Source organism: Motacilla alba, chromosome 5 (assembly GCF_015832195.1).
Source record: "Motacilla alba alba isolate MOTALB_02 chromosome 5, Motacilla_alba_V1.0_pri, whole genome shotgun sequence".
Taxonomy (NCBI): Eukaryota; Metazoa; Chordata; class Aves; order Passeriformes; family Motacillidae; genus Motacilla; species Motacilla alba.
The window spans coordinates 38,669,199-38,692,112 of record NC_052020.1 but is presented as its reverse complement, the minus strand read 5'-3'; the positions used below and the strand labels follow the sequence as shown (position 1 = coordinate 38,692,112).

The 22,914-nt window shown below is 38.4% G+C and overlaps 2 protein-coding genes across 3 annotated transcripts in view; both read right to left on the bottom strand.

Moving 5' to 3' along the window:
* MIA2 (MIA SH3 domain ER export factor 2) overlaps window positions 1–6,048 on the bottom strand; it is a 33,554-nt gene extending 27,506 nt beyond the window's left edge. The window contains exons 1-4 of one of the 2 annotated variants that reach the window (XM_038137541.1): window positions 5,757–6,048; window positions 4,098–4,231; window positions 2,760–2,846; window positions 1,288–2,440 (exon numbers count right to left, since the gene is read on the bottom strand). In XM_038137541.1, coding sequence (XP_037993469.1) covers window positions 1,288–2,440; window positions 2,760–2,846; window positions 4,098–4,231; window positions 5,757–5,871 — 1,489 coding nt within the window. In that variant the 5' untranslated portion in view covers window positions 5,872–6,048. The remainder of the gene's footprint in view (window positions 1–1,287; window positions 2,441–2,759; window positions 2,847–4,097; window positions 4,232–5,756) is intronic. The other variant, XM_038137542.1, reaches the window with a different exon arrangement.
* A 6,643-nt stretch (window positions 6,049–12,691) lies between these two features.
* On the bottom strand, window positions 12,692–22,739 carry PNN (pinin, desmosome associated protein). Its single transcript, XM_038138438.1, has 9 exons — window positions 22,550–22,739; window positions 22,187–22,258; window positions 21,448–21,516; window positions 20,265–20,337; window positions 20,089–20,183; window positions 18,089–18,170; window positions 16,321–16,476; window positions 16,100–16,238; window positions 12,692–15,082 (listed from the first exon to the last, which is right to left on the bottom strand). Exons 1-9 carry the CDS (start codon window positions 22,660–22,662, stop codon window positions 13,797–13,799), a joined length of 2,085 nt encoding a protein of 694 aa, XP_037994366.1. The 5' UTR covers window positions 22,663–22,739; the 3' UTR covers window positions 12,692–13,796.
* Window positions 22,740–22,914: the final 175 nt, after the last annotated feature.

Below are 22,914 nucleotides of genomic sequence, written 5' to 3'. Positions count from 1 at the left end.
ACATGAATTCAGCTGAAGACTGGTATTACTTTGTCTTTTGAAGTAGTATGCCTTTCAAAACTCAGATTAATTTTCTATGCTTTTGTATCTTGCACCGTCATGGTAGTTTGAATTGATTGGCCTAAATCTGAGGACGTAGAGTAATATTTTGTTTTACTATATCACAGGTGATTTTTATATTTCTTCTTGAGATCTAGATGAAGACTGTCCATTCTCTGGTACCAGAAGCTGATGCTGGGAATGTGAGTCTTCCCATTTTAGTTCTCCTCCACCTTCCTGGAGGTGTTGCACATTTATAGAAATTTGTTCAGTTTATTGCTTCTCTCTGACAAGCTATTAGCAAGACCATCAAGAGTTGTCCAATCTTCTGCTCATTTGGTAGATTTTGTTGAAGTTTTTTCTCCATTGCCCTGTTTGTTACTTCACACTGCCAGCTGACCAGAAAAGATCAGTCTGTGTGGAGGAATTTGTGTTACTGTTACCCGATGCGCTATGTATAACTTTCTGATTTGAAGTGCCTTCAGTTTCTTTGCCCTGTGGTATTTTATCAAGGCTTACCAAAGTCTGTCTTCATTATGGAAGCTTAGTTCTTCTCAGCTAGCAGTTTTTACCCTCCATTCTGAAACTCCCTATTTTTCCAAATGGCCAGTTTCTTTGGAGATTTTGGTACCTGGTGAACTGAAGCCATTCAATGAGAGGTGAGGACAGAAAGGTTGGTCTGGAGTCAGTTCTTGGGACCTTGGGACTCCCCAGATTTCTGATGATGTTCATCGTTAAAAATGTCCTGACTGAAATATTTGATGTTGTTTTCGTAAAAACCCTGTGAGACACTTTTATTCTCTGATTTGTGAATTTAATCTTTTACAGTACTATCCATTTTGAAATGGCTTTTGGATGCTGAATTTTTTTTTGCACCATAATCTTTGCCTAGTTTGTCTTTCTTGGATGTTTTCAGACTAAGACTCAGTTCACTGTCACATGAAGTCTTCTTGCTGCCCAGATGATTATTTGCAGTTCCTGGTAGTTCCCCACAATGCTGCACTTGCCCTTCTTTGGTTGTTGAACTCGGAAACTTCAGTATGTCCTCAAAATGACTAAAAGAGAAGCAATGGCTTTGTTCTTCAGATATTTCAGGCTTTTCTCCTGTATTTTTTATGTCTGAGGGATCACAGTTTGGAGGGGCTCATGAGAACGAGACATTTGATGCAATTGATTCATGTTCCTGTTGATTATCATGTTTGCACATATTATAATTAATAAAACTATTATAGATATTTGTATACCAACCTGATTGGCCACGTCTGCTTTCTGACTCCTGATTTTTCTTTTCAGCTTCAGTATTTCTCAGCAGTTGGCTTTCTGATACCAAGTCTTCTTCTGAACTGTAAAGTTCAATTGGCTTTTCTTTATCACGTGTTAGTGTATCAAAAGATGATTCTGTGCTATTTGAGGTGTTTTTGGTGTCATTGGGAGTATGAGCACATGCTGGTATCTCCCCAGGATTTGGCCTGTTATTGTTTGACTCTTTTATTGCTTGTGCATAATGCTCATCTTCTTCATCTGTCACCGCATTAACTATTTCCTTTGATTCTTTGCCCATATGTAATTCTTTCTGGTCTAAAGTCTGCTCTTCCTCATTCTTATTTGCTTGATCTCTTGTTTCTCTGCTACTCTGGTCCTCTGTAGCAATTGAAGCTTCCTCAGCATGGCCAAAATTAAGAACATCACTTAAACCCAAATTAAACCAATTTGATTTGGATTTTTGGCTTCCACTCTTTTCTTCTTCTGGCAATACCTCGGTGACTGTTGTTTCCTGTTCAGTACTAGACTGCTCAGGCACACCAGACACATCATGGTTTTGTGGATCATTTTTTTCTGATGCCAAATCAACATCTTCATTCTTTTCAGCAAAATACAGAAAGCTTGTCAGTCCACCTTGAAACCAACCAGATGTGGGGGGTTCTTGTTCCTCCTTATCGTTTGACTCCTGTAAGTCTGTAAAGCTGTAATTGTCAGCTGCCACCTCTGTTTTTCTGCCATGATAATTATCTTCTTCTGAAGATTCAGTTACAACTTTTAAGGGCTCTTCATCATTTTCACTTTCTGTGCTGAACCATCCTGAAATCCAACTAGACTGAGTTTGAACAGGTTCTACTGGGAGACTGTTTTGCATTTGTGGCTCTTCAGTATCATCTTTTCTAACCAACTTTTTGTTTACAGACTCCTGAATGCGAGATTCCTCTGAGTCATTTTCAGAAACTGATTCATTTCTTTCTTCATTTTGTATGGGGTCTCTTGTGTATTTTAAGAGTTTGTTTTCATGCAGCTTTGATTCTGCATCAGACAATGAATATTCACTTTCTTTGTTGTGATCATGTAATGCATTATCTTCATTTTCAAAATTGTACTTATCTTCATGAAGACAAAGGAAATCAGTTTCCTAAAAGAATAATATTAACTTTTAGAATGTTCTAATGTGTAATTCTACAGCAAAATACATTGTTGTTCTTTCTGTCATAACTTTACACAAAGAACTGTAATTAGTTACATTATTCTTAAAGGTTCTACATCTAGATATAGATATATCTATACCTATACAAATTATTTTAGAGAACAATAAACACGCAAATGGAACAATTATAAAAACACGTTTTGAATAATCTGAAATAAAATATCCATTCAACAGTTGAATTTCTAACTGGATATTAGATTTTCAATTGTTGTAAACTACATTGGAAGATATAGTGATGTTGATTTACCTTAGTGAGCACTTCAACTTCTTCTCCAATTAAAACTTCTTCAACCTTCACAGCATCTCTTGGGAAATATCCAAAATCCTTTCCTTTCTGTAAAAAATGTTAAACTAATAAGAGCACTTAAACTTCAGTGATATATATGTTAGGGACTTGCACGTGTGCTGGAAAAGTATGGATGAACAATAAGCTTATAGAACAGCTCCCTGTCTCCTTAATTCTGTTTTGTCAAAAGATTGGTTTATTTTTCCTTGATGGAAATGTTCCCCTTGCCATTTCAGAGAGCAAAGGGAAGCACACTACTCCATGCTATTATATTCTGTATTATTTTTATGAACATGTGTTTGTGCAGTACCAAAGCAGTAGCCTTAAAGCTGCTTCAGCTGAAGACAGTGCTGTGTGCACTGATGGTCACAGCCAGCTCCTACTAAAATTGGCTGCAAATTTCCCATTGTCTCAAATGGGAAAAATGTAATGCCTTAATAACTAATGACCCATAATAAGTTACAAGAAAAGTAGGATATGAAATTCAGATATGAGACTAGCTGCAGGTCAAGAGAAAATTACAAAGAAGATGGCAACACTACAGAAAATAAGTTAATGATAGGGCCCAGAAGAATCAAGTCCCTCTGGCCGAAAAACCACTGCTGTCTTTACATCAAACCATTGCATGTAGCCTTTAATGGAGGGACACATCTTGGAAAGCAAGGAATAGTGAGGTACCTGCAAAGATACTCGTGGATGAAAAAAAAAAGGAAGACAGAATTTCACTGTTGAAGAATAGATGTGACAAATTATTTACAGGAAAAAAACACCCAAAAAATGTACTAATGTCTTGTAGTTTTGAAGCACTTACATGGTTTTACTAGCAGTACAACTTGATTTGGATCAACGCATCCGTTCCTTCTTAAATGACTGTTCTAATTTCATTGAAACTTGTTCCAAGTCACTAAATATGCATGATAACTTCTCTGGGAACTTTCCTTAAGCACTGAGCTGTCTTACCCACAGACCTGTAGGTAGGAAACCTGACCTAATAGATCTAAGTGTTTTCAAGGGAACCAGATTAAATAATTACAGCCAAATGATAAGATGAAGGAAACAGAAAACTTGTATTTGGATCTTGACTTTGTTTCTCTATGAGTGATCTTTGCCAGGGTTTGGTTTTCTCTTTCTGTATACAGATGGTAACAATGACCCATCTCCCAAATACTGTATTCATCCATGACTGGTTAATATTCCAAAGGAGACAAAAGATCCTTAGAAGCAAGCAGACTGCAGCTGTTACGCTATTACTGTATCTAAAATATTTATGGGGAAAGTCTTTCAGATTGAAGTACTTACACTTCCTGTCCACAAGTTGTCATTTTCCCTAGAAAGTTTGGAGTATACGATGATCTCCTCCCCTGCTTTGAAGTTAAGATACCGGCAGTCAGGCCCTAAGTAGTCGGTAGTGGCTTGCACTCGGCTCATTGCCTCTGGAATAACATGTGGAAAGAAATAAACAAACACAGCATCCATTTTGAATGAAGTCATTTTACTGCAGAAATCTGATATATATCAAATACTGATGAATTGCAGTAGCAAACATTTTTATGTATGTGCTTTGTTACAATACTAATCCATTTCTATCATCACATGGAAATCGACCAACACGAAAAGCAGCCTTGTCTTGTTTTCTTTCCCACGTACTGCAGACATCAAGGGGAAAAGCTCTTGACCTATATGGACATTTTTCAGTGCTTGTTTAGCCAAGGTTTCAATGCTTAAATAGAAAGGATGTATGCAGGATTAGCAAATTTGATTACTAAAGTAATTAAATTAACATTAACATTTATTTAGGCTAAACAGCTAAAAAGTATCTCCCAGGCATATTTATAATTTTATATTTCAGAAATTCTAAGTTAGATCTAGTAATTATTTTAGGGATTTTGTTCTCTTTTTTGAATACATTTATCTTATGATGAAAATGTGTAAATTTTAGGAATATAAACCTTAAGCATGTTGTTAAAATCAAAGTTTCCAATTCAGCTTGAACTATTTTAAATTTTCTTTGTCTTCACTCCAGTCTCCCCACAGAAACCACTCAATAGTGATGTGCTCTGGTGAGTTTGGAGCCCCTTTCACATGCTATTCTACAAAGAGAGACATCTCTGAACATCCAAAACCTACTGAAGTTGGTATGGCTCCACAAGAAAATAGAAATCCATCATCAGAGGAAATCTAAGGTCTCTCCCACTTCAGGGGAAATGGAAGATTGAATACACATTGAAAATACAACACTTAAGTCTGCTAAACAAATGGAAACAGGTTAGAAACAGCTTCAACTATGATTATGACAGGTTTCACAATGGTAATCAGTGGATAGTAAACAGGACATTATTTGTCCACTTGTGATTCAGTGACTCTGCCTCCTGCAGAGTTATTTACTCTTTGAGAACCACAATAAATAGTTACAGCACTTACTTTATGTTAAAGAATAAAAAAATAAGTAAAGAGTAAATATTAACAGAGTGTTTTGTAAGAAAGATTACAAAAGAAATCCCAAACCAGTTTGCCGGTAGAAAAAAACCTCAAGAGTTCTGCAGAATGGGCTATGAATGTACTATAAACACATGACAAAAGGTCTTCTTTCTCAGTTTATAACCTACCATTTAAATTTTATTTATATTTTGTTCATTTTATTTTGTACCTGTAAAGAACGAGTTAAAAATACTTTAAAGCTGTTTTATACTGCCCGTTTTGGGGACACCTGAGGAAAACTAGCTATTCAAAAATATTTTTACTGAACTTTGATCTGTATAACCTTACACAACAATCCAGCAAGTCTTTTTTTTTCTCTTTTTGTTTTAAAATTTTAAGCCTATTGCTCTTAAACTTAACCACAAACATTTGCTATGGCTACTCATTTCAGTCTGTTTCATTGCTATTTTTGACATTATGATTCCTAATAATTCCATATACACCACAGACTCCCCTTTAAAAAAACAAATTTTTACTTACTCTCACATTCCGGATCACCACACTTCTTCCATTTTGAAAGCACCTTTGTACTCTGCACACTTGCTGAAAATGAAATGACTAACAACAGAATTCTCTGATTCAAGATCCTTGACATTTTAGATTAAATCCAGAATGTACTGAAACTGTGGAAACTGCATTGATGTGCAGTTAGCAAGAATATTCTACATTTTTCTCAGCCTAACAAAACATTGCAAGTAAACTTTCAATCCTGTTTTCCTTCTCTGATCTGCTTAAACAGAAGTACACTTTACTAACCTGCTAACAATCTGCAGAGTCAGGTGTCCTGATTATACACATGCATTAATAATTAACTATGTTCTGATAGCTAGGCTGATGTTTTGAATACAAAGAAAGTAATTCTGGTCAAATCAAAATTTAGCCTCTATCAGATAGATTCTTCTGTCCTGAGTTTGTACAAGATTGTGCCGGGGGAAATTCAACAGCTGTTGTATTAGAATTATTTCTGGATTATGAATGTATTTTTAATATACCACTTTCATCTGATTTTAAGATGGTGTAGTGTGATGACCAAGAAGCCTGGCAAGGTCTAAGACAGCCTACTATCTACAGCCTACACCACATTCCTTCTGCTTTATCTTTGCAGATGGATTTCTGCATAGCTGACGTCAAGAAAGGATGAGTGGGCAGGAGGAGGCCCTCTGGAGATAGGAGGGTCCTGTTTTGGCTCTGAAGAGCTGAACAGAAAAGAACAAAATTATCTGATTGGAGCTTTGAAGGACACCATGGCCAAAAAAGTAACTTCTGCCTCAGTAAGGGTTTAAATATTTAAATATTAAAGCACACACCCTGGATGTGCTAATGAGATTATTGAAGTACACGCTACCATGTACATGACTGTTCTACTCAATCCTCCACCTAGATTATGCTACATGTAAAGAAGGAGGAGGAGAATAATATGGGGCTGTATGTAAGCTGGATAGAATTTTCATGTACTTAGTGAAAGACCCAAAAAGATCTTGGAGCCAGTTGGTGGGTTACTCTCCTCTCTTCACAAGCCGAGATGCCTGCTGGTAAGCTTCTGCATAGGATTATTGTTATTAGCCAGGCTAACACAATATTATTGTTATTGTTAGAGCTCTGTCACATCTAGTGCTGTTTATCAACAGCAATTCCAAGTCTGTGTTTCTGTTGTTCACTCTGTGTGCTATGTGTTAATCCGGGATAGTGAAGGTTCTTACTGAGCACAGTTTGACGTGTAGTTTTGGATTGGTAAATGGCACTATTTGTGAATCTGGGCTTGTGAAAGTTCTTATTGAACACAACCAGACCTATAGTGCCAAATTGATTATAATCATAAATCAAGCCCAGCCACATTCAGACCCTCTGATCTCTAATGTCCAACTGGAATGCAGGGGTCATTATTTTCTGTCAATCTCTATATCCTTAATACTAGATGAACTATCAATTTTATGCTTATATAGATTTGCATTAATACTAAGTAGCTACTGACAGTCTTCTAGCTTTTTTGTTTGTTTGTTTCTATAATAAACTGGGTTTTTTTCTGTTCACTGATATGTTTTAGATAATTTATAGCTGGTCATTGGGAACTTGGAACAGCAATGTTTTCCACATATTCTTTTGGAGCTTTCTCATACACTACATCTAAGTACAGTCCATCCTTTAGCACGGGGAATGCTCACTTGGCTCCAAAGTCTTAAAGGTGCCTGGCAGTTTTCAGGCTTGTAAGACAAGTAGAAAAATCCATATGCTATCTCTGCATCATATATCACAGAGCAATACAGCAAAGCCAAGCGAATGACATGCCCTGCTTTTTAAAGAATACCCTGTTTCTTAGCAACCTATTATCCAATATGTAGTTATAAATATTTTTTCTCAAATTTGTTATACTTTAAAGTAGTAATTATGCAGGGAGATCTACAATAGTTACACAGGCATGAAGTTTTGCTGTAAATGAAACCCTGCAGAGAATCAGAATACCACTTTGGGAGGGGGCCTTAAGGTTTATCTGGTCCAACTTTTCTTGGTAAAAGCATGGTCTAAACAAGATGGTCTACATGAATCTTAGACGTGTCAAAACATTTGGGTATCCACCACTTTATGGGGAGATTGTTCCTGTGGCCAATTGCTCTCACTGTGAAATATTTTCCTCTTCTGTCTAATCAGAATCTCCCCTGAATTTTGTACTCATTATCTTTTACATGCAACTACTTGTAAAAAAAAAAAAAAGTCGCCACACAGAAGCAGGCTTTGCTTCAAAGGTTTCATATCATTATCCCAGATTTCTTTGGTGACCTAAACAATATCTTATTAACCTATAAAAAAACTTCACTTTTCCTTTCCCACTGTCCTGCATGAGGGAGCCTCTTCTCCCTGTCTTCTTGATAGCACCCCAAGAATCTGCATTACTTCCCAAGCTGATCTTTGCAGTCATTATGGTTCCCAGGAAACCTGCCCCTCCTTCAGTCCTGAGTGTGACTCATGCAGAGGTCACTGTATTCTCTTTCCACAAACCTAAGCTGTATCCTACTTGCAGCATAGCTTCCTTCTGCTCCACAACTCAAACCTGCCAGACACTGAGTGTCTACAGAGCCAGCAAAAAAGGGCACAAAGTGAGCCAGGGTCACCTTAACCAGCAGTGGCCTGCAAACCGAAACTTCGCAGAAACGACATGAACCCCACTTGCAATCTAACACTTTGGCCCCTTCCTTTGCCACATGAGCTGATAGTCAGGCAGCCTATCCTATGACCTGTCACACCAGCTGTCTCTGCTGTTAGGTAATCCACTGCAGAGCACCAAGGAATACATTGCAGATCAGCACCCCTTGTCACTCCTAACCTTAATGCTGCCTCTTTTTTTTCATTCCCAAGTCTCTACAAAACAGTTTGGTGAGAAAGAATATACAAGTAATTTATATTGGAAGGACTTTCTATGTGCTTAGTGTTGTACAAATTAAAAAAGAAGAAAAAAAAAGGAAAAAAAGGACATTTTTATCAAACTGATCAGAAGTCTTTCATAGTGTTGCACACCAACCATAGAACATGGGACAAAACCCAACAGTGGGCCTAGAAATGTTAACAGTCCCTTTTCAAGCCTGGCAGCATGGAGCCCATTCACCTAAAAATGGAAAAGTGAAGTATTCTAACATCTAAATTTACGTACTTAAGTAGGTTTGTGGGGGAGAACAATCAGACCCACACCATGAGGTCTGTACAATATTACTGTATTCATGAAAATACCTCTGAAAATGACACTGACTTCAGTTTAATATAGATGCCAAACTCAGTCCAAATGCTTACATGGAGGTAAAAATCTCAGCTACTCAGTTAAAACTGCATTTGAAATTTTCAAGTTATTCTGGGCACTGCTCATTGTGTTGCTTAGTGTCCACAAGCATTCTTCAAGGCTTAAGCGCTGACAAACCCTGCTCTGATCTCTGTTCTATGTTATTTGTTCCTCTAGTAACTTCACTAGTAAATCCTTTGGGTGCAAATCCTATACATAGCATAGGCTATCGAGCATGACTTCTAATCACCTTTGAACTGAAGTCAAAGATTCATGGAGTTTATTATAGCTAGATTCCAAAGGACAAAGTTGAAAGCTTTATAGCAGATTGAGCGAGACTTCAGTTTATTTCTGTTCTGGACAACTGAAGCAATGAATGTGAGTACTATTGCACATGCACAGACAAACAACAATAATGAAAAAGATCTATTTCCAGTAACTTTCATTAGAATGTAACTATTTTTATTTGCAGTGACACCTTAGTAACTGTAACTACTGAAGTAGAAAGGCAGACATCTCTTAAAGCATACTAGAATTCAAATAAGGATCAGAATTGATGGAGTAATTGAAATAGATAATCTGAGTAGTATGGCATACTGGATGGCTCTTTAAGACATGGCTTTGTAGAAGTGAGGATGTTACATTTCCTAGACTATTCAGTATCTGCATTGATAATAAAGATCAAAGCATATCAGAAGTTGGTAGAAGTTATCCTAATATCTATTTCATACTATGAACAGAATATACAGCTTTGGCTATACTGTTTTGGTAGCATCAAAGGGTTCCACACAGAATGCAGAGTTTCACAATATAGAATATTGCACAATATGTGGAAGATTATAGTCCATGGGTAAAGCACTTGTAACAATATAGTTCTCTTGACTTCGGATATTTGAATGAAAATACAGATTGACTTTTACATTTAATAAATTGTCATGTCAGCAAAATTTTGTTTCTTTAAACAAGTACCTTTTAAGAAATAAGTAAGAGGAAGTAACACTAATGCACTCTTCCAGTTAGACAAATCTAAGCAGATAACAGTCATTCCTCACCCAGACCTAAACCAACTTTTTCAACCAGAATAACAAGTAGTAAGAAAAAGCCACCGTTGCTTCTCTAATACAAAGAGAGTTACAAACATGACAAACTGCATTTCAAAAAAATAATGGAAGTTGTGACTTTTATTACTTTGAATCTTGAGAACACATTTCCAAGCTTTGAACACCTCACATTTTGCCATATAATAGAATACTGTCACATAATAAAAACTGCCTGAGCCAGGAGGAAAAAAAACCCAAGGCTGAGCATCCTCCATAACACAGATCTCTGTATGTTACTAATGCACCACCGCTGCAGCATTTGATCCCATCATAAATACATGTACTCACAGAAATTATTTGACCAAGCAACTCATTTTGAAGATCTTTGACACACATTAAATGAGTATGTTTACGCTGTCGTACCACAGTAATTGCTATAAAATCAGCAGGTAAACCTGAATCTTATACCTGGGGCCTAATCAGAAGACCATTACTTTCCTGAGAATCAAAGATGTTCCAGAAATCTATTTGTAAATTTACTGTTTTTGAAATGAATTTTGTTGGAAGGGGGTTGTTTAGTTCTCTAATACCTACTGTCTGCAGAAAAATTATGTTCAGGTTTCCTTTGAATAAAATATTAAGAAGCTGTTCCAAGCACAAAGGCATCATCCTGAAGAACAGGAATTTGAAGAAGTATGGCCTTTACCCAAAGTCATGTTTCAGCTTATATTCAATGAACAATCTGTGTAACATCTGCTCTGACAAGCACTCCAAGTGGAGCATTGTGGAAAAACATTCTTGGAGAATTCCAGCTTATCTGTGCATCAGGACTGAAGAAAAAACCAGCAAGTAATGGTACAGAGTTTGTGCATGGTACAGAGATTCTAAACAACCAAACCAACTACCTTCTTAAACTATACTGAAAGCTAGAAGGGACCATGTGTTGGGAGCACTTCAAGAGACAGGCATAGAGCATATATGGTATATGCCCTGCTCACATAAAGCATCTCTACTTCATTCTTAGAAAAGGGGAAAAAACTATTGATCCTTTGTCCACTTGACTTGAGTGAAAAGCAAACAAGCCATTTTTCCTTTGATCTCCACTCACCATTTTGGGGAAGGGATAAGAAAATGTTTTGAACATTTCCTACCTCTATGCTATCTGCACTGAATACATAGAAAATACAAACTGTTCCATCAAATTGCATCTTGAAGTTGTCAGCTATTTTCGTGGTCTCATTCCTATCCACAGCTCTGATATTGTTTTAGGATAAGAGGAGGAGACCTTGAAGGAAAATGTAACAATTACTAGACACACTACTGCTTTATGGTGCTAATAGTACATTACCATCTTACACTATTTCTGTAGTGGAATATTGATTGGAATATTTAGCTTTTAGAAAACTTCAAAGTTATCACACACTGATGTTCACGTTACACTGAGCTGCTTAGATCTAGGAATGCTAACAATTAATGGCCCTGCTTAACAATGGTAGTTTCTTCTTACCAACATTAAATTATCAATTACATCATCACCTTTGTATGCAGCAACAAAGCTCCTGTATTTTCACTGTGAAAAATACATTGCAGCTGGGAATAACACCTGAAACAATGTAATCAATCCAATCCTTCCTTCAACAACCAGACCCACCATCCTATTGTTTTCATAAACCCTGTTAATGTGTTGCTCTGAAACAGAGGTCAGAAGATTTGCCCACTGACTCCAGTACCAGCCATTTAAACCTGTAAATGCACTACAGCAGTGAATCACACAAGCTCAAAATAAGAAACATTAAAATTATTCAACATTACAAAAAAAAGTGTAATTAATTGAAAAAACTACAATGGCTTCCAAAGGCAATCTGAAACCTGAAATTAGTCAAAACATGTAGACCAGTAACATTTACTCAGTTACTCAGATTAAAGTTTTTTTTTTGGTAGAACATTGTTTAACATCTTCAGTAAGGCATTTGAACTTATTGTTGTCCTTCAAAAAGACACCACATTAAACCACAAGATTCCCTGAAGGGAAGGAAACATTGTTGGAAAACACTGACAAGAATAAAAATTATACTGTTGTAGAGAGACAGAGGCAGATAGGATATTGAAGTAGCAAATTGACTGAAGAATCTGAACTCCTTGAGAAAGGGGAAGCCTGTGTTTTCCCACTGCCTATTTGTGCTGCACTCCATCCCTTACTAGACACATTTCTTGAAGTCATGACATTGAGCATTTCAGAACACATAAATCTGACACTAGTGTTGAGTTCAGATGAAAACTGAAACACTCCAAGCTAGAACCTGGCAACTTATGTGGCATTTCATACACTAAACCAAGCTTATGTGTCCTTCCATACTGAAATCTTTCTTGGATTTCCTGGTCTGTGATTTGGCGTATCAGATAACATAATTCTCTTCCTGTCAAGACAGCACAGATTAGAGCACTACAGTTTCATAGTCAGTTAATAGACAATTAAAAGCCTTAAGAATAACTTTGGATACAGAGCTTGTAAGGTACAGCCAACTGCAATTACAATTCATATTTTAATGTAGAAAGCCTAGGGTAATACACCTGTTAATAGAAAAGATCATAGGCAATGAGAGAGTAAGTAGTCTACAAAGCCACATTTATTTGCACATGTACAGAACAAAGCAACAGATGTTATTGTTTTCCATACAAAATTATATAAAAACAGTATTCACCTTCATAGATAACACTATACCACCTTAGGTTTATTAAATACATTCAGAAAGCATTCTTGCACGCACACAACATTAGTATTAGGTAGTCCCAGGTAACTCCAACACTGCAATGTAATTATTCCTAGTGGTATGAAGGGATCAAAGATTAGTCTGCAACTAAAACAAAAAGAATCCTGGTTGAGAAGCAAGCTGAAGTCTTTCTTCCACTGGCCACCAAAAGGAGGATCATCATTGAAGAGATTATCTGTATCTACAACAAAGATGCAAATACTACCAAAGCACCTGCAGAAAGCAGGTAAGAGTGGTTTTCCAGACTGACTTAAGCTACCTTGGCCAGTGTTAACATTCCCATTTAATTACTGCTTGCCTATGGATAGGAAATTTTTATAAAACAGGAAGATAGAATTGACTAAGAGCTTGCAATTACAGAAGAAAACAGAAAGTAGATTCAAATCAATTATTTTGCCTTCCTATCCAGCACTGGAGAGATTATTTGCTTTACTAGGTCTTAAAATTCTCATTCTTGCAAGGAATAGAGGGGAAAAGCAAAATTTTATATTTCCTGCAATGCTGCCTTCCTACATATAATCTAAAAAGGGGAATTTAATTGTCAACAGGACATCTCAAACCATTTATTTAAAATGCACATTTATTTCTACAAAAAAAAAAGTGTATGATACAGAAGAAATGATCACATCTACTTTAAAGGTTTACCTATTAAAATATACAGAGGATCTTAATGAGTACAGGATATTTAAAAAAAAAGATGCAAAGGAGTGTTAATCTTTTATTTTTACATTTTCAGGAACTTCACATAATTTTGGTAAGTAACCTTTTACAAAATTATGTAAAAAGTACAAGAATGCCTGGTAAACAGTCTGCATTTTTTCCAAAAGATTTTTTACAGCATGCAATTCTTAAGGCAGCCTTTTCTTCCTCCTTACAAGGAATCCTTTCACTCAAAATAATCTTCCGCTGCAAAGATTAGGCTAAGGAAGCTTGGTCTCTTCTGTTAACGCCTTTTGTCTTTCCTGTCTGATTTACGGTCTCTTTCACTCCGTGAAGTTCTCTTGCCTGACCGACTGCTTTCTGATATAGATCTCTTTCTGTCAGACCTTGAACTTTTATCCTTTGAGCTTTTAGTATCTCTACTACCACCTTTTGAGGACTTGTGACTTCTATCTACTCCCGAAGCATCCCTTCGCTTCCTGTCTGTGCTCCTTCTGCGTTTTCTATCTCTGTTATGCCCTCTGCCTCGGCTTCGACTTCTGCTCTCACTGCTGCTAGAGCTACTGCTGCTACTGTCCCTGCTCGTACTCCCACTTGTAGTGCTGCTGCTGGTGGAACTGCTCCGACTGGAACTGCTGCCAGTACTGGAGCTACTTGCACTGGTAGTACTGCTTGAAGTGCTACTGCTACTACTGCTGCTGCTACGGGCATGACCAGTTTTGTTCCCTGCCCTACCCCTGCTTCTACTTCTAGTCTTACTCTTACTTTCTGCACTCGGTGTCTGATTCTGCTCTGCCTGGGCTTCAACCACCTTTACAGACACCACAGCATTTTCATCCTTGTCTGTCTGGGGCTCTGTATCCTGAGTGGACTGAGACAACTGAGGTGATTGTGCTAGTGGCACAGACTGTGGCTGAGATAGAGCCTCAGCCACAGATTCTGTCTGAGCTTCAGGTGTTTTCTCCTGTGTTTCTTCCAGTTCAGCATTATTTTCTGTTTTGATACCTTTCTCCTTCTTGGGAGAAGGAACATTACACACTTTTTCTGGCTGAGCATCACACTCTGTTTCTGGTTCTATTTCTTTGCCATTTTCATTTTCTACAGGTTCTACACTATCTGCCTCATTCATTTCAGCCATGTCCTGCTCATTATCCACAGGCTGAATGTTTTCACCTTCCTCTTTTACAACTGTGACCTCCTCATGCTGACCATCCTGTTGCTTGTCATTCTCCCTCACCTCAGTAGGCTCTTCTACTTTCATCTCTACATCATGTTTCTGCTCATCCTCCTCCTGTTCTTTTTCTGCATCGCTATGCCCTGAACCTGAACCTGTTTTTCCCTTTTCCTCCCCTACCTCCTCCATTTCTACATCATTGTGCTGATTACCTGTCTCCATCTCTTCCACCTGCTGAGCCACCTTACCCTCTTCCTGCTCCTTGTTCTGTTCTTCCTTCTTTTCTTCATTCTGCACCTCCTGATGTTCTTTTTCCTTCACAGATTGTCTTCTGGGTCTGGCCTCCATTTTGTTAATCTGCTCTGCAAATTCATTTCTCCTGCTTTCAAAGAGCGCTAGGGAATAAATGCATAAATAATAGTTAAGATAATCTATGGACATTGAAGTCTACTTACCCTTTAACTATGAGCTAGTAAGTTATCAAATTGTTCAACTTGTAAATACTGCAACCTTGTCCTTTCTGATGTAGCAAGCCATTCATGCATAGTAAAAAAGACTGCTAGTTACCTTAAGAAAACAAAGCAAAGGGGAGAGTAAGCTCAGCTGAGTATTCAAACAGTAAAGCCCTAAATCTAAGCTAACAAACTTTTTGACTTCATTAAAATCAAACCAACCAATAGTATATCAAAAGAATACCTTAATTTCCCAGTATTTACCTATTAAGGTTATACTTCCTAAGGGAAACAAAAGACAGTCAAAAAAAGCAAAAAGCTAGCTAGGTATTAAGAAAGCCGAATTACTGTAGGCTATCCAGACAGGTGAGCTATCTTCTCGTACTCCCAATCCCACATAATAAAGAAAATCGCCTAAGAAAAAACAAACCAATACATTCTTAGTTTAATAAAAAAAGAACAGTAAGACTACCATCAATCGGAGCATTTTAAATTGTTCTCCAAAAGAGAAATATAGTCATCCTGTGAAACAGAAATGAACACACATTGAGGTAAAAAAAAATCATCATAAATTTCTAATGGTATGCCTAAGAAATACTTCTCAAATGCTTTGTGAACACCTGCAGTTCCTTGCGTCTTCACAGAATCTGCCTTTTCAAAAATGAAGTTGCTGCACTTGGATACATCTGGGTACTAAAGTTAATATAAAGGACTGGTTTAAACACATACCTCTGAAATTATCCATACGCATATTTTGACTTCTTCTAAGAGAATCAAATCCCATTCAATATAAAAATAAGTCACTGAAAGAGTAATTTCCACTTATGATGAACACTCATGTAAGAATATAGCTTCTCCTAAGCAGGAAACTCATGTATTTAAGCAGGGACTTAAAATAAATTTGTATGGCAAGCAAAGGGAGGCAAGAACAAGGACCTTTGTATCACAAAGACCACTTACCATTCATCTTTTTCTGTGACTCGTCCATCAGCTTCTGTGTAGCAGGACACATTCTGCCAGGTATGTAGAATAAATGAGGTTTTGTCTTTGTTCTTATGTATTTGATTATTTTAGCATTATGTTCATTCCATTCTTCTTGCTGAGAAATCAAAGAAAACAACTCTGAGATACACAAGAATAGTTTAAAGAAGAGAAAAATCAAGAACAAAACAAAAACTCACCAACTGAGCAAGCTCAACCTTTTGCTCCAATAACCGCAGCTCTGTCTGTTTAGCACGTCTTTCTTCAAACAGTTCTCGCCTCTCATTTTCAACTTGCTTTCTCTCTTCCTCTGCCTGAACTTCAAGTTTCTGTTCAATTTCTTGTCGTCTTTTTTGCTAAAATAAATGAAATACAATCTTTTTTTTTTCTACATCAAGAGGAAGTGTTCTAGTTTGATCCACTTAAAAATTTTCAATTATTTACAGCATTAAAGGCATTCCTAAAAACACATTAGGAAATACCTCCTAAACTACAGCTAATGGAAGATATGAGTGTCACTGCTTGCTGGCACCTAATTTTTTGTTGGTTTAACTATATAGTTTGGGGGCCTTGTGAATTTCTGTGTGCTTTACTATCCCTCAGTTTGGACTTATATTTTCAATATAAGCTTCAATAAGTTGGGTTTTTTTCCCCAGTGGCAGAAAAATAAAAGGAATTTGAGGTATCAAAGAAATCAGGTAAATTTCCCACTTGGGAGAGAAAGAACTTAACTCCTCCAGAAACAAATGAAGGACTGCAGACTGGTGTTTGTGACCAACAAAAATTAGTTTGTGAACACTTCCAGTATATTAATTACTAATGATATATATTACTACTATCCAGGAATGCTGTTTGTACCCCCTAGACTGCCACATGCTCAGACTGTACAATAATCGTCAGTAAAAAAATAGAATTTACTTCTTGGACAACAAAATAGCTGTGTTGTAAAACTCCTCAGGCCTCGACTTGGACTTATAGCAGGTGTATATGTATGAACAGAAAAAGATCTCCATAGGGATTCTCAGAAAAATTTTGTGAGGAGCAGTAACTCCTCAGAAGTCTCTTTGTGCACACACATACTGCTGTAAATTAGACAGGGACTCCATGTTTCTAGACCATCCTGATAAACAGCTTTTTGTTCTAATGCAAGCAGGCAAAAGTGAACTTTGGTCTTATGTGCCCCATGACAAGTTAGGTAAACCACCCAAACACTGCATCTGAAAGTAATCAATACCAGCACTGTGAGTCAGCTCTGCTGACACTATACAGAAAATGTTTAAAGTTTAAATTTTTCTATCTGCTTCAACTGGACTGCTGAAATTCAAACTTTAAAACACTGTTTTTAATCTAAAGGTTATTAGTGTAAACTGAATAACTCCTTTAGTGCAACAGTAAACAAATACCATAGCCTTCACAAATTAAAAGGGAATAAAGTTACCACCATCCCATATACAAAGTTTTTTGAAGTAATCACTAAGCTATGCAAAGCCTTTGCTTCAGTACAATCACACATTTATTTATTAAATTCAGAAATTCTGGTTATCTGTACTGGAACAGAAAATACATTTTTAGACAGATAGCATAACCCAGCATGGATTTCTGTATACTTGGTTATAATTTAAACATCTGGAACACACCAGGGTAGACACTGCTTCATTAATACTGCATCACTATTATTTCCAGAAATAGCCTATGACCTCTTAAATAGTTACCTGAATAAATTCCATTTAACACTGCCTTTTTGTTTCCACAAAGGTCAGAAACAGGGTCACAAAGTCATAGTAAGAACAACTTTCCTGCCTCCCACCCTCATTCCCCTGAATTGAGACAAACAAAAACCTACATGCACCCTCACCGATTTGCTGCACCTGCAACCTACACGAAGGGAACTTTAATTCTTACTTGAAATACCTTAACCAAACAATTTTGCTTTATTATTTACAATCTGATAGAATTTAAAGTAAGTACCCTCTCAGTAGCAATAGCAACTGTGGACTCCTGTTTAAATTTTTGAAGAGTGCCCATCAACAAGCCAAATATACGTCGATTCCTGAAAAAAAACAAACCCACAACAAAAAGAAATTTGAGATTCAGTTCCAGTACTAAGATTTTTATTTGTATAAATAATCAGAGAAACTTTCCACCTCAAGGATACTTATTTTTAAAGGCCCAGTAGTACCCAAGGCCATTAGCAATAGAAGACATACTGACTGTGCCAACAGTCCAGGATATAATTTACAGTGACATATCATTTTGCTTATGAGTAAGACACAGCTCTTATGCATAACACAGAACAGCTGGCACTGGCAAAACTGGAAGGAAGCCTGCAAATTTTTCATCTAGAAATAATAATACTAAGAAAATATTTTAGAAAGTCTTAAAGCAGAGAGTACTGAAGAAAAAAGTCAAGCAAATACAGGGTGAGCTATCAATGAGGGAGCAAACTGGGTTTTCTAAAAAGCATACACTCCCATCTCCACAATTTGCTTAGACTATTAAGGAGAAATGGAGCCACAGGGAGTGAAAGCTTATCTATCAGAGCTGCACAACAACGAGACACTGCACTGTGGGATGAAAACAGAACTGCTCTCATCTGATTAGGTGTTGTTTTGACAAAAATAAGTAAAATTCTTCAACAAATTCCCTTCTTCTGAGCAAGAACTAGTTTCTCTTGACTTTCACCTTCAATTTATTTTCATTCAATCCCAAACTAAGTCTTTAAAACCTGATGCACACTTTCTTATTTGCCTTGAACCTGATAAAGTGAGAAAGGAAATGCTACTGTCTTCCCTAATTACCACTGTATTACAGTGGCACAAACCTCACAGGGAAAGGTAAAAGTATATTAAATAATAGAAACAGGAACAGATAAAAACTGAAAGCCAGAGATCACTGAAACTGCATTAGTAGATGAATGACATCCCAGAAGACACTGAGCAAAATCAGGAGTGCAGGGGATGTTGTCCTCCTAAAGAACCTCCTTCCACCACAATTTATAGAGACATATACCGGTTTTCTCATCTCCCTACAGACTACTGAACTGAAAAGCAGTAAAACTACAATTCTGAGGGAACAAGCTTTTAGTGCCTGAAGCTCTAGGAAGTTCAGTAAGGATTTTGGAAGTCTCCCTTTGATGGAAGCAATTAGAACCTAGTAATGGAAGACTTCAAGTGGGGTTACAACTAAAAGAAGCAAGCAAAGTGCCAGTTTTCTGTGCCAGTTGATCTGTGGGGACTTATTAGAGAAGATTTCTATAGTTCCTTATTCCAGTTCTAATTCTTCTGTTTATTTGGGGTATAACTATTACTGCATCAGGTGACTTCCAGTCTGAAGTAGACGGAGTCCAAGAGGTCAAACAAAGCCGCAAATTTTCCAATACCTGTTACAAATAGAGCTGCATTTCAGTTAGAATTTTAACAGCCCTAAGAAAAATAAAATATACGAAAAAGGAGATATTCATAGAAGCAATCTAAAAAGCAGCAGGTGAAATGAAGGCAATACTGTACACACAACAAGAAATCAAAGTAGTACGAGAAAAGAAACATGATGGAACTATTTCAATTAAAAAAAGAGGCAGAGGGAGTGAGGAACCATACCCAAAAACTCTACTTCAACCAACAAAATTCATGATGAGCCAAGACAGCTGTAATAATCCAAGACATTAAGCAAACAATGAAGCTACAGATATTTGTCTTACTCAAACGACATTAAAACAGCACTAGCAAACCTGCTCCTGTAGGTGGCCTGAAAAGCAGAATCCATGTCAGTTATGTGAACAATGCACATGTTGCTGCTTGTGAAGTATTTTAAGAGAATACTTTTAAAATTAAATTTTATACCATAATGGTAACTCTTCAAGGTAATCTTTGATACACAACAGCTTGCGTGCAATATCTTTTAAATCTAAAGCTACTTTCTACGGTATAACTCAGAAGTATCGTGTTAGTGTAAAAGACATTTCTGCATACCTTTGTTTTCCTTTCTCATCCATATTTTGATCTTGTATAAGGTCTCGACGCGTTCGCTCTTTGGAGGTAGCAACAACAGAAGATGGCAACGCTGGCTACAAGAAAGAAAAACAAACAACTTTGTTCATCGTGTTGCAGGGAGGTCTTCCTGCACAGCTCCACTTATTGTATGTTACCTTTTTGATATCATCATCCTCTGCGTCGCTTTCTTGGCGTGATTCTCTTCTTGTCCGACGTTCTCCCCCCAGCCTGAGGAAGAAAGCCAGTGGTCATTACAGAACATTTACTTTGGAGAGAAACTTTTCCAGCCCGAGAAAAGTACAAGCATGACTAGTCAGAAGAACCAACACCTCGGTGAAAATCTCCTCACCGTTCCAACAACCAGCAAGTAACATTTTACAGACAGGATCTACTGTTGGTGAAAATCAATGAGTCAGAACAGTTTAAATTTTAATACAACTTGCAGAGTCATGAAAACAGAAGAATCTGCAAATACCATACTTGACTTTTAAAAATACATTTGGAATTTATTCCTTTAAATGTTTGTGCTTTTCCAGAAACCTCTAAAATGGCTACTGGTATAAAGGGATCACTAAACAGATTTAAATGCATTGACATGGAAAGGTTGGTATAATTTCTTAAACAGGAAATGCTGTTCAAGTTACCTACCAAATACCTTTGCGAGAGAAGCAGAGGGCTTACCACTTGAGACATGGATGAACTAAGGCTTGAACAAAGAACAACTTAAAATAAATAATTTAAATAAAATAAATCCTAAAATAAATAATTAAAGTTGAAGTTTTTCTCAGCTTTGTGGCACAGCACTGTCCTGCTTCTCAGCTTCATTTTCTGCTAATTCAAAAATTCCAAAGGAAGCTTTGCTTTGGTCAAGAACTAGCACTGCACACTAAGTGCCCACAGCACTTAAGCTCGCTATTATCAGTCACATCTGATGGATATGCAACCAGATGTGAAAGCTCAAAACCCAAGTCCATTGTCACATTGCCTGTATTCAATTTATTGAACAGGTCTGTCATAATTCCATTTGTGTTCACTGCAAACAAATGTTATAACTAAGAAGAATGTAATATAGCAGACTGCACACCAAATAAAACAAAAAAATACAAATATCTTTGTATTGCTGTATCTTCATATCATTGCTACCATCTTTATGTTGCTCCAAGGTATGAAAAAGGTTTCACCAAGTGATTTGCTGTCACCCAAATTATTCCCAACAAGTCTTCAATAAGTAATCTCCAAAGAAGACAGTGAAAGTCCCCAGTTATTACCAGTTTTTGGTTTACTGTTACAAATTCTCATTCAGAAAAGCAAGTTGGCTGCATTAGTTTTTGCACTCACCTACTGGATGCACCTTCAAGATCCCTCTGTTTGGCTGGGGGTCCTCCTCCACTATCCGAGAATCCACGCCTAAAAAGAAAACACTTGTGGTCTTAGAACAAGTCAGGTTAATCCCTAGACCACTTCAAGCCCGCACAATTGAACTATAATTTTGCTTTACAGTCATGATAAAACATAAATTTTACTCAGCTCTATCACCATTTACTGTTAGTACTGCAGTGAAATGTTCAAACACATTGCTCGTGAACCATCTAATTTCACCTTGAATTTCTGCATTTACTGAACTGAGTAGCTACACTGAAACAAGCATCCCATTGTGTTCAAATAATCTTATCTGCAGTAATTTTCAGGACGTGGTTTTATCCATATGTGTTTTAAAATCCCTCCTAGAAGACCCAACAGTTTTTAAATCAGCAAGAGACTGATCTTGAACGATTTTAAAGACAAGGTCCCAGCCACCACACAATACCTCCCCTCATTTTGACGTTTCCCCTAATTTTTCAGCCTAACAGCTGAGAAGGTCGGGGAAAACCACCCATTTAGACTAGACGCAACTCAAAATTTAAAGGCGCTTTAAACTTAACCCCCAAAGCCCTGTAGGGCAGCTCTAGCGCTCATTCAAACAGTACCGCAGCGAGCAGCGGAGGCAAACGAGGAACACACGACACAGCGCAATGGCACGAACCGCTGCCAGGGAAAGGATGGATGGAACTCCACCGTCCGTTCTGCGCCTCCTTACCTTAGCAATAAGCTCCCACGCCCTCTACCTCCACCGGGGCCTGCGAGGGCTAACAGCCTGTTTTGAGGGGGCCTGGAAGAGACGGTAAGCGCTGTTAGCGGTGCCCGCCCGGCCCCGGGGCGCTGCTGCCCGCCCGGCCCAACGGGCCCGCGGCCGCTCCGTCCTGCGCTCCGCGGCCGTGCGCCATCCCCGCGGGGCAGAGCTCCCCCATCGCCGCACCGGCGGAGCGGGCACGGCCCGCAGGGGAAGGCGGGGACCCGCGGCCAGCTCCGCGCCGCCCGCCCTGCAGGCCCGACGCGGCCCCCCCCGCCGCCCGGCCCTCCCTTCGCGGGACAGCGGCGCGCCGGGCGCTCCCCGCCTCACCTCACATCGTTGGGGTCCCGGCCCGTGAGCTTGCGGATATTCTCGTCCACGTGCTTGAGGCTTTCCTTGGCTTTCTCCAGCTGCTCCTGCAGCGCGCGCACCGCCACCGCCATCCCGCCCGCCGCGCGGCCTGGCCGGGCCCCGCGCGAGGCAGCGCTGGGAAACAGGGGGAACAGGCCCCGCCCACTCCGGCGGCCGCGGGCCCGGACGGCGCAGCCAATCGCACCCCGCTGGCCCCCTCTGACCGCCAATCACCGGGCAGGAGACGAAGAGGCACGCCCCCCAGGGTGGCTCGCCAAAAGCGGTCACCAATCACGGAGCTGAGGGGCAGACTGGCATCCCGGCCGCCCAACTAGCGGAAGGCT